The sequence below is a fragment of the Nomascus leucogenys genome, unplaced genomic scaffold, assembly GCF_006542625.1.
Source record: "Nomascus leucogenys isolate Asia unplaced genomic scaffold, Asia_NLE_v1 001142F_41235_qpd_obj, whole genome shotgun sequence".
In the NCBI taxonomy this organism is placed as follows: Eukaryota; Metazoa; Chordata; class Mammalia; order Primates; family Hylobatidae; genus Nomascus; species Nomascus leucogenys.
In genome coordinates, this window is record NW_022096454.1 from 15040 (window position 1) to 27289 (window position 12250).

Consider the following 12250-nt stretch of genomic DNA (forward strand, 5'->3'; position numbering starts at 1 on the left):
GTCTTCCACTGATTTTAACTTCATTCAGACATGTCTGTCATCTGTTATTTCACTCAGTGGCGGTCAGAAGTGAAGAAAAGAGAAAACAGAGAATATATTTTATGCCATGATCATGAATAATGATTTTTCAGAAATTAATTAATAAAGAACCAACACATATACTTTTAGTGTTTTTACCGCATTTAATAGTAACACAGAAATGAATGTTAATAACATTAGGATGCAATTCAAGACATAGAACAGAACCTATTTGTCCTGTTTGATAAGGCACAAGGAAGAGGGCTTTCTGGGATAAAGGGGTTCCCACAGCAGATGAACACATTTGTGATTTGTCTCAGGTCAGAGGTGAATACAGCAAAAGACAGGCCTGAGAGGAGGTGAGAAGGAGCAATTAGAGATGGTGTATATAGGGGAGCTTTGATTAACATCAACAAAGCTCACAGTTCTAGCTTCACAATCCAGGAATAATCCTACATGGCTGGTAGGTCTTGGGACATATTGCAGTGTAATAGGGGAGGTGGTAAAGAGACTGCACTGAGTGTCGTTCTTAACACACCCAAGACTAAAGAGTCCCTCCTCTCCATATATACTGCCATTCTGATTCTTCCCTTGCCAATACTTATTACAGACACCAAAAGCCCAATTCCAAGAGTCCCCCACATGGACCTCCCAGTAATATTTGCCGGAGGTGAAAGTCTGAGCAGCCCATGCAAGAAAACTTGTAGGTGTTGCAGTGATATGGGGCGCATTTTGACGGTCACATCCAATACAAATGCTTCTCAAATCTCCACACCGAAAGATATGACTGTTGGCTTCATTATGATGCAGAGTAATATCTACTGCAAAATAAATAAATAAATAAATAAATAAATAAATAGAAAGAAAGAAAGAAAACGTGCATAGATATGTGTAAATAAGCAAAAATTGTTCTATCAAGAAGTTAATTTACCAGGAAACGTAAAGTCACAAGGACACTTTTGCTTGTAACTTCTAATAAAGTATAGAGATGATTAATATTATCTACAAGACAAACAAAACGCTAACCACAGATATTAAAAGCGTTTTGAAAACTTACACACTGAGAGCCAAATGTAAGACCAACTTCTTTCAATCCAATTTTCAAAGCAAAATTTGCACATTATATGCCCTAAATGCTATGCTGTTACCAAGATCATTATTTAGAAATGTTTCTTATTCTTAAAAACTAGTGCTATCATTTTGGAAAGAATGTGAAGATTTTCAGTTACCCAAGAACTGCTCTAGATAACTGGACAAAAATCCGTAAGTACATGTCATTCGTGATAATTTAAAGCAGATTTCTGCAAAATCTTTTACCAGTCTCTCTGCGGCCCTCCATGCTAGCTTGGGGCTGAAGCTGGGTTTTAGACTTAACATGTAGCTTTTCATATTGCAATTAAACTGAACTTCTTTTTGTTTGTAATTTTACTTGTATTCACAAAATGATATCTTCTTTTTATTTTTACCCATTAACTAATTTTCTTGGAAATACATAATATATATCCATTTAAAAATTTAAAAACCCCAAGAATCTCCAGTAAACTATACTCCCCAAAAGAACAGTTCTTAGCTGTTCAAATGAACACACTAAAGAAATGTAAAATTTTGTATTTAACATTAAATAACTCACCTTCATTCTGAGCATTGTTCCATTTGCTCCTTTTTTAAATTTGCTACACTGCTCCTTTTTCCCATTACATTACTCAGTACATATGAGGCCATAATGTATTTGTTTTTCACTATCTTTCAAACTTAATGCTATAAATCTGACTATACAGACTTAGATACAAAAGGGTTGCATGATTATATTGTTCACTTACGTCTATAAAGAAGTAAAATATTTGATAAAGGGTGAAATATTACCTATGTGATCCTAACAATAATAATATTTAGACAGTGGGAGTGCTGCCTGTGGGTGGAGACTTACCTCGGAATTGGTTGAGCCTGTCCCTCAGTCCAGTGATGGGCCCCGCCCTGAGCTCTAGATTCAGAGGCTGGGGCATGTGCAGCAGCACGCACTCACTCCTGCAAGGAAAAACCTGCAGTTACAACATCTACAGCCATAAAATAAATAAAAGTCACTATTTGCATTTAAAAGACATTTCATGAGAATCCTTTGAACCCACAAATTTGATAATTCAAACATTACTCCCTTTTTGAAATTAATTCCTATTTACAGCTTCCAAATTTTAAAGCATAGTGGGAGAGTCTGAGTGAGAATTCAGTCTGATCTTTCTTATTTTTTGCCCCAAATGTGTAAAGTTCCTTAGCCTTATGGCCTTGAGAATATTCAGAAATGAAATACTGAGTTCCACTTCTTGGTAGACTCCCCTGACATCTTTGTCTGAAATAGCGGGGTTCTGGGGAGACTGCTGCATCTGCTGCTTCCTTTTCAACATAAAGAATGTGAAACTTGTTCTAGGCAGCCAGACCTGCCTTTTAGAAACAAGCTTTCCTAGAGACTTCTACAGTTCTAACACTCCACAGTTTTTTCAATCTATTTTTCAGAACTGTTAACTGATATGTATATAGGTATGAACAACAAATCATCAACTTTGTCACTGCTAAAATACTTCCCCCACTTCTCTCATGCTTCCTCTGGTGACTTTCTCACCATCCACAAAACAAAACTTCATCTTTCACCCAGGCAGGCTTTTAAGCAATAAAACAAAATCAAGAATAAACATGTTCTTTTTAAATTTTCTTTCACTGTTTATTTATGTATGTATTTATTTACTTAGTGGTCTTGTCTTTTCTGGTGTGGGAACGAAAGTAGATGTGAAAAAAAAAGTAGTATCAATCAATATCTTAATCATTTATGCCATGACTTTGTTAGACCCTATTCGTGGAAACTGAAAGAACATACACTAAAATCCAGGTACACACTCACCTGTATAATATGTCTCCAAAAGCCTGTAAAAAAAAAAAAATGGAAAGATTTAGTGCAGTTCACAAGATGCATCTTTCACTAAGTTCAGTGTGAAATTTGGAGTCAGCTCCTCAAGATATTATTTCCCGACCATCTTCTCTTCTGCAAAGCATTTTCTATTTCTTCTGTAATGAAAAACCCAGTCAGTCATATTGTCGCTAATTAATGTCCTGAGAAGGTCTGAGTCTTGAAGACATTCTCTAAAGAAGCGAAGGGAGAAGAGGCCCAGAGAGTCTGTGCTCCACGGTAACGTCGAATAACCTACTCAGTCATCTTTCCCCGAACCTATTACCCAAATGAGTGGATCCCAAAATAATATTAATGTGAGCCTAGATTCCCAAAACTTCTGATCTTGCCGTGTCCTCAAATTAACCTAAATGTAAATGAATCACTCACTATTTTATACATGTTTGACAACCCAAAATGTATTAGTGACTTAGTTGGGGAACAGTTATTGGGGCTGTTACCTTGACCATTCCACAAAGTTTTGTGGCTGGTGGAAAAGTAGGAGGGACCTTTGGCTGGTAGAATCCCTTGGCGGGGCTATACTCTCCCAATAAAGTAGCATTAGTTATGCGAATGTGTTTTTGGAAACACATCATGGAAATAAAGGTAGGGAGATGGATTTCAGCCACGAGGAAAATACTTATATATGTGAATAGTCAAAAACCTGAAACCACATTGTGAGTTTGTACCTGAAGTAGCTCCACATCTGGTTTATGGCACATTTTCATCAGCTCCTCATACGTTCCTCTTAAAATCTCCCTCCTATGAGCCATTTTGGCTTTGCTTAAATGCAGTTGATGAAAAATATCTCTCCCCTTCTTTTTCAGCATCTCCAAATTCTGTTTTTCTTCCTCATGATGAAATGCAGGCATCTTCTGATACTCAGCTCTAATAGCTTCTAGCCTTACATTCACATAATCCTGCAGTGATAATGGGTTAGTCAAAAGAGAAATGTATTTATCCATCTCCTATTAAATCTCACTGATTCCCTTTGTCTCTCGAACACCCAATAGTTTAAACCTCAGTCTTGCCAGTTCTTAGAATCCACAAATTTTTTTCCTTTCCTTTCTTTCTGCATAAAGATCAACATAGATGTATCTGACCAATTACATTAAATTTATTCAAGATAATGGGTGTTCTAAGACAGTTGGAAATAAAAAAAACACAATTTGAATTTCTCTATTCCAACCCATATTTATGGAAAAGTAAGAACAGTTCATGCTTAAGAGTTGGAGTATAGAGCTATACTTACTAGAAAGGAAATAATTATTTCTATTTCTGAGATACGCAACAAGTTGCTTAAACTCATTATATGTGAAATGACCTTAGACTACCATGTCCAGCTAAATGCATTTTGCCCAGCAAAACCTATCCTAATAAGGCTGCATTTATGATTTGGCCATCTTTGCCTCCCTGAGTTCATTTCCTTCCATTCTTTTTCTAAGTCATCCCAGTCTGAAACATAGACTTCTTTGTGGTTCCCCGGGCCTCCAAATATACACAAACTCAAAATTACTGCATATGCTGTTCTCTCCAACTAGAATTTTACACACACACACACACACACACACACACACACACACATATACATATATACACACTCATGGTCCGCATATATATCCATACATACTTTCGTGCTCCCCTTCCTCTTCAAAACTTTGTTCAATTTGAATTTTTCAGTGAGTGTTTTTTCTGACCACACTATTTAAAACTCAGGCACTAATCTCCAGTTTCTGGCCCCTATTGTCCTTTTCTACTTCCCTGCTTGATTATTCTCCAACAAAGAATCTACCACACTCGAACACATCATGTATTGCACATACTGGCATGTTGACCATTTTTGCCTCTCTCATTTGGATTGTACGATTTGTGAGGACAAAGGTGCATTCTTTCTTCTACACTAGCAGATTTTCTAACTTAATATTCAACATAGACTAGGTTCTTATGAAATACTTTTCAACACACTAATATTAGCTATCATACCCTCCGAGTATACATCCACAAAGAGAAAATCATTTTTAATATTTCTCTGCCTGAAGTCCTCAGAGTTCTCCTTATATTTAGATACTAGTTCCCATATTTCGGGCATGTTTGCACGTATCCCTCAAGACACAAATCTGTATTTCTCACCATTTTTCTCATCATATGTTGTGGATTATTCAATATTAACTAGTTTAGATTCTTAATTTCATGGTTGCCCTAGATTTCCCCTGTCACTCTTTCTGCCTCAAATTTTCCATGCAATTCCAAATACTACTTGTCCACCAGCATTCAGATTAATGCTGACCCAGGCTCAGAAGGTTCACTTGAGCTTTCCATGACTGTCAAATAACTCTTATGCCCAGCATATCCAACCAGCACATATAGAACGCTGTGAGATGGCCCAGTTTCTTGTATCTGTTGGTATATAGCTACAGGTTTGTATGAAAACAAACCAGCATGCTTTGGATAACATCAATGGTTTTGTTAGAAATCCCATCTAACAGTCATACTATTCTACATAAGAAATGAGGCCAGTTTTTCTCAATGTTTTCTTTTTTTTTTTTAATGGACTCCCAGAAACACTATGGTTTGATATCAAGTTCCTATTTTAAGAGTCACCCATTTGCCCTCTGTAAGTTCCTGGAGAAGGTAGCGTAGTTCAGGACTAACCTTCCAGTGGCTGATTCTGGTGGTTTCCACGTTCAGGTTTCTCTGATTTTCACGAGCTTTTCCCCATAAAGACTGCATTTTCTTTAAAAGCTTCTCCTGTAAAACAGCCACAAATTGAAGCACCAGTGAAGACAATAAAGTAACATGCAGACCGTTTCATAGGGAGGGGGCCCAGAATGAGAGACAAGTAAGTCCCTAGGAAATGGCATTTCTTCTATTTCCCTTCTTCTTTGTCAAATCTCAGAGGTTTGAGGCTAAGAAAGCCCAAAAGAGAGTTGCTTAAAGGGACTCAGAGTTGGCTTTACCCAATCTCCAAGAAAATAGACCCACAGGAATTTCATGTGTCCTTAATAGAAATAGACCTTCAGAGGCATCACTTACCCGGTGTTCCTCAGCAGCCCACTCAACGGGACAGTGTCTGTGATCCCGGTGCTCCTGAGAGCTGGAGCACAGCGAACAGAGCAGGCTCTTGTCCACTTCACAGAACATCTTCTTTGTCTCCCTGTGAGTGCCACACATTTGCTCCTCAGAGCTCAGGAATAGCCAGAGACTGGCTTTCCTGGCAAGGGAAGCCATCTTCTTCAAATGAATGTTAGTTTTGAGGTTTCTCTGCTCTGTTGACTTTGTGCATTCAAAGCACTGAGTAAGAATTGGGATGTCTTGCCAGTTGAGGTAGAAACAGGGCCGGCAAAAGCTGTGCCCACAGTCTATGGTGACCGGGTCTATGAAGTAGTTCATGCAGATGGGGCAGGTGACTTCCCTCTGGAAGACTTGCGAGATTCCAGAATTCATGTTTCTGAGGAAGAAAGAGCAACATGTCATTTTGGGGTCTGGGTTGATGAAAAGCTTCCGAACATGTGGAGATAAGTGATAGCTCTAGTTTCTTCTCTTGACAGTGTTCATTAAAGCACAGCAAACTATTTCTTCTGTAACAAAAATAAAAATCTCACACAGAGAGAGTCTCCCGGCTTTATAGTAGATATTACTGACTAGATGACTCACAACCCCTTCTACTCCCAGTTCCTGTCTGTAACATAATACTAATCTCTTCAATTTCCCATTTTCTGAATGTGGATCTGGAAATTGGGTTTGATTCTAAGTGGCCTAGAATAAATTGTAGTTGTTCCTATTCTTCTTTCATATAACTGCTGAATGAGTATGAAAGAGTGGGAAAAACTGCCTTGGCCAAAGAAATACGAGAAGATGGCCAGAGGGTCCTATGATATGTTTTTAGAGAGAGACACAACAGTGGGGCAGCAAACCACCATGGCACCTGTTTACCTGTATAACAAGCCTGCACGTCCTGCACGTTTATCTCAGGACTTAAAATAATATAAAATTAAAGTAAAATAAAAAACCAAAACCAAAAGAAAATAGAAAAACCAGTCAACCAACCAAATAAACAAATAAAAAACAGCAATTAAACCAATTTAGGTTGACTAGAAGAGAAAAAAGAATTAAAGATATTGGGCCTTTTTATTTTCTCGTGGATTAAATTAACTTCTCCTAGGGATACCCAAACTCTGAACTAACATATAGTAGGATTTTTGTGAAACTTAAAGAGGTGTAATTATATTTCTATGGTGTGATGGTGAATCTTAGGTATGAGTCTGACGGGATTAACCAACACCTAGGGAACTGGTGCAGCATTGTTTCTGGGTGAGTCTGTGAAGGTGTTTCCAGAGGAGAGAGACATGTGAGTTGGTGAGCTGAGTGGGACCATCATCCCTCAATGTGAGTGGGCATCATTCAATCAGCTGGTAGCTCAGATAAAAGGAAAAGGCCAGAGAAAAAGCAATTTCCTCTTTCTTTCTCCTGAAGCTGGTTCTGAGGCTTTCAGCCTTGAGCTCAGTCAAGATACCGGCATCCTCAGGACATCAGCTTAAAGACAGCCTATATTTGGAACTGCTCAGACTCCATAATCAAGCAAACGAATTATCCTGATGAATTCCCTCTCGCGTAGAATCATGCGTAGCTTGAGGACAGATACCTGTTCTGAGAAATGTGTAGGGAGGTTTTATTTATTTACTTTTTGAGATGGAGACTCACTCTGTCACCCAGGCTGGAGTGCAGTGGTGCAATCTCGGCTCACTGCAACCTCCGCCTCCTGGGTCAAGCAGGTCTCCTGCCTTAGCCTCCTGAGTACCTGGGATTACAGGAACATGCCACTACACCCGGCAAATTTTTTCTTTTCTTTTTTTTTTTTTTTTTTTTTTCCAGTAGAGATGAGGTTTTGCCCTGTTGGCCAGGCTGGACTTGAACTCCTGGCCTCAAGTGATCTGCCCGCCACGGCCTCCAAAAGTGCTGAGACTACAGGCATGAGCCACCGCACCTAGCCAGGCGGTTTTATTGTTTTGACATGATAGAATATACTTATACAAACCTAGGTGGTATAGCCTGCTACACACCTATGATATACAGTACAGCCTACTGCTCCTAGACTACAAAACTGTACAGCATGTTCTGTACTGTATACTGTAGGCAATTGTAACACAGTGGTAATTATTTAGTATGTAAACATATTTAAATACAGAAAAGGTACAGTAAACATACTGGTATTATAATCTTATGTGACCACCATGTGTGGTTTGTGGTTGGCTGAAATGGCTCATGAATGTATCTCTACATGTATACATATACATCCTATGATTCTGTCTGTCTGGAGAGCCCTGACTAATACATAAACTATGGTCTTTGGCAATTTTAAGTCCTTTTCTTTACTCTCCTTTCTTTGATAACGCTGCTGAATTTTAGTGAAAGAAATGAAAAATCTTAGGATTGTAAATATTCTCCAGAGGTCATCTAAGTCATTTTAAGGAATTTTTCATCGTTTAATAAGATTAAGACTCAAGCGAGATGGCAACCACCATCACGTATCAAATTATATCTTATATATTTATTTGGTCGAAAAATTGTGTTTTGATGTCCAAACTAGGATGTTTCGGGGAGCTTTCTCATTTTTTTCAGTTTCACTATTTTGCGACTCTCATCATTACCTTACTAATTTAAAGTTATGTCTAAATGCTGAATGAATGAATTAACATTCATTAACGTCTTCTCAATTCAATTGTATAATATTAATACACTCATTACACATATATTTACACACACCTATGTGTACATACATGTATAAATATCAACTCCATATATTCATTATGCAACCGATACGTATCGGTTGCAGCAAACACCAGATATGTCAATTTTTTCAAAACTATATTGAAGAATGATAGAAAACGCAAAATAACAACAATTAGTATCCTCATAATTCATAAAATCTATAACAAGAATATGAATTACAAATGGTATCATTGTGTAGATTTAAGATAATGAGATATTTTTAACACTCTAATTTATTATTTTGTAAAGGAAAGAAGATATAATTTTATCAATATAAGTTTCACTCACCCCTGGGTTCTTTGAATGGTTCCCACGATGATTCTTCAAGAAATAATTACGTTAAGTACTCCTCAAGGTCAGGAGCTCATTCACCGCAGTACTGAATTTCAGAGGTCACCAAAATACAGCTCCCTCTAAGCGCGCTCCTTCTCCTTTGGAGAAAACTGAGCTTGTCTCTTCTATGTCCTTTTATAAGAATCTCTGAAGACCACACCCACCTCTTTAAGTGGGTGGAGTATTGAGAAAGGTTGAGAATAAGATGATTAGGTTTACGCAGTATGTAGATCACACCTTTGCACCGCTGATTAAATTATCATCACTCCTTAAAAAACCATGACTGAAATGAATCATATGTAACGTAAATCCTATCAGATTAGACACACACTGGAAATCGACTAAGATGCATTTTATACTGTTTATTGAGTTTCATCCAAGATACAGGCATTCCTCTAAAGGCGCATTTATTTATTCTAGAGAAACTGTCTCCTTGTGGAGTGCAGTGGTACAATCATATCTCACTGCAGCCGTGAATTCCAAGGCTCAAGGGATCCTCCTGCTTCAGCCTCCCAAGTAGCTAGGACTACAGGCGCACACCATCCCACCTGGCTAATGTTTTTTACAACTTTTCGTAGAGTCAGGGTATGGCTCTGCAGCCCAGGCTGTTCTACAACTCCTGTCTTCAAGCGATCCTCTGGTCTTGGACTTCCAAAGTGCTTGGGAGTACAGGCATAAACCACCTCGTCCAGCCTTAAATGCTGCTTTAGTACATTTACAGGATATTCGAAGAGAAGTCCAACAGGAAGATAAAACTTTTTTTGTTTTCTACCACTCCAAGAGAAGTCACTGACTAACCAAATAACTACTATTTTGAGGTCTCTCGTTGATTTTACAAAACGTTGCCAATCTCATGGGTGAAATATGAGTTCTTATTTTAATGCTTTTCTCCACATTGTGCATGATGTTCTACCATGACTAGAAGTACAATATAATAATTAATTTGGGGATTATAAACAAGTTTTAGGACGTAGGCTGATTCACAAATACAGAATCCAAATGATAGGGATGGACTGTATTTTTCTTTCTATAACAGATATTTTTGCTGTCATGTGACAAATTAAAAAAGAAAAGAGATTTCAGAAGCAGCTACTTAAATATTTTCTGACAGAGGAATTCTTTGCCAATAGCTCCCACAAGACTTATATTCAAGAGTGTCAGAACAGTGAAGACAAATCCATCAGCCCTACGTCTGTCAAGGTTCAAAAAGTCTGTCAAGGTTCCAAAATCAAAGCAGAACCCATAATATATATGTATAATTAGGGAGATCCACATATGAATTAAGTGCAAGGAACTGATTTCCACAGTTGATGGGCTGCCTGAGCAAGTATGAGATCCCTGTTAAAGTCAGTTAGGAAGAAAAATCCTCAGTTGGCTGGATCCCAATGGTCATGATTCAAAGCTTTGGTCCAAAGTCAGTAGGGGGCAATTGGAAGATTAGAGTCCCATTTGCTATTTTAAATGTTGTTCAAGGAATGCCTATGTCTTTCTTTAAGGGACTTTCACTGATGAAGTCAGGCTTACCTGGGTACACTTGCTAGTTACAAGACTAGGGCCTTTGGTTACATCTGCAAAACACCTTCCCAGTAGGTCATACGTGAGTGTTTCATTGAATAATATTAAGAACGTTTGTCTATGCCACAAAGTCCAGTTTCATTCTCCTACATGTGGCTTGCCAATTATCCTAGCACCATTTGTTGAATAAGGTGTCCTCTCCACACTTTACGTTTTTGTTTGCTTTGTCGAAGATCAGTTGGTTATAAATATTTGGTTTATTTCCGGGTTCTCTACTCTGTTCCACGGGTCTATGTGCCTATTTTTATACGAGTAGCATCTGTTTTGGTGATGAATAAAGGCCTGGAGTATGGGGATGTAATGCTCAGTGGCCAGACAGTCAGGTGCAGCAGCACAGCCTCATCCAGCCATTAGAGAGGGGATAGGAACAGAGAAAGGTGGGGAAGACTAGAGGCTGGTTTAGGAAAGGAACCAGAGCCCTTGGTTGGGTCGAAATGGGGGTGGAGGGCGATTCCAGCTTGTCTTCTGCTGCATGAATACCCTGACCCCCTGCCACAAACAGACATCTATACACAGAAGCTCTCCTGTGACTGAGATTCTTGGTTATTTTCTTGCTTGATGCAATTTTCTTGCTTGAGTCAATTGATTGACTCCCAAGAAAGTGGTGTAAAAATTGGTTCCTAATAAAATTTGCAATTTGAAAATATTCTATTTGAAGCAGATGAATGGTTAACAACCTTGGAAAACCAATATTTCCAGTGTGTGTCTAATCTGATAGGATTTACGTTACATATGATTCATTTCAGTCATGGTTTTTTAAGGAGTGATGATAATTTAATCAGCGGTGCAAAGGTGTGATCTACATACTGCGTAAACCTAATCATCTTATTCTCAACCTTTCTCAATACTCCACCCACTTAAAGAGGTGGGTGTGGTCTTCAGAGATTCTTATAAAAGGACATAGAAGAGACAAGCTCAGTTTTCTCCAAAGGAGAAGGAGCGCGCTTAGAGGGAGCTGTATTTTGGTGACCTCTGAAATTCAGTACTGCGGTGAATGAGCTCCTGACCTTGAGGAGTACTTAACGTAATTATTTCTTGAAGAATCATCGTGGGAACCATTCAAAGAACCCAGGGGTGAGTGAAACTTATATTGATAAAATTATATCTTCTTTCCTTTACAAAATAATAAATTAGAGTGTTAAAAATATCTCATTATCTTAAATCTACACAATGATACCATTTGTAATTCATATTCTTGTTATAGATTTTATGAATTATGAGGATACTAATTGTTGTTATTTTGCGTTTTCTATCATTCTTCAATATAGTTTTGAAAAAATTGACATATCTGGTGTTTGCTGCAACCGATACGTATCGGTTGCATAATGAATATATGGAGTTGATATTTATACATGTATGTACACATAGGTGTGTGTAAATATATGTGTAATGAGTGTATTAATATTATACAATTGAATTGAGAAGACGTTAATGAATGTTAATTCATTCATTCAGCATTTAGACATAACTTTAAATTAGTAAGGTAATGATGAGAGTCGCAAAATAGTGAAACTGAAAAAAATGAGAAAGCTCCCCGAAACATCCTAGTTTGGACATCAAAACACAATTTTTCGACCAAATAAATATATAAGATATAATTTGATACGTGATGGTGGTTGC

General features: G+C 37.9%; 1 protein-coding gene across 1 annotated transcript; it reads right to left on the bottom strand.

Moving 5' to 3' along the window:
• Positions 1–339: 339 nt before the first annotated feature.
• LOC115833934 (tripartite motif-containing protein 49D-like) lies at positions 340–6397 on the bottom strand. Its single transcript, XM_030808753.1, has 6 exons — positions 5987–6397; positions 5606–5701; positions 3643–3873; positions 2909–2931; positions 1946–2043; positions 340–839 (listed from the first exon to the last, which is right to left on the bottom strand). Exons 1-6 carry the CDS (start codon positions 6395–6397, stop codon positions 340–342), a joined length of 1359 nt encoding a protein of 452 aa, XP_030664613.1.
• Between the last annotated feature and the right edge of the window lie 5853 nt (positions 6398–12250).

Bases quoted from the DNA above. Each gene is read 5' to 3' on its own strand.
- LOC115833934 (XM_030808753.1), bottom strand. From the start codon at position 6,397: ATGAATTCTGGAATCTCGCAAGTCTTCCAGAGGGAAGTCACCTGCCCC. The intron at 2,044-2,908 runs GTGAGTGTGTAC...TTTTCCTTGCAG, and splicing joins TTTGGAGACATATTATACAG to GAGTGAGTGCGTGCTGCTGC. The intron at 840-1,945 runs GTAAGTCTCCAC...TTTATTTTGCAG, and splicing joins CAGGCTCAACCAATTCCGAG to TAGATATTACTCTGCATCAT.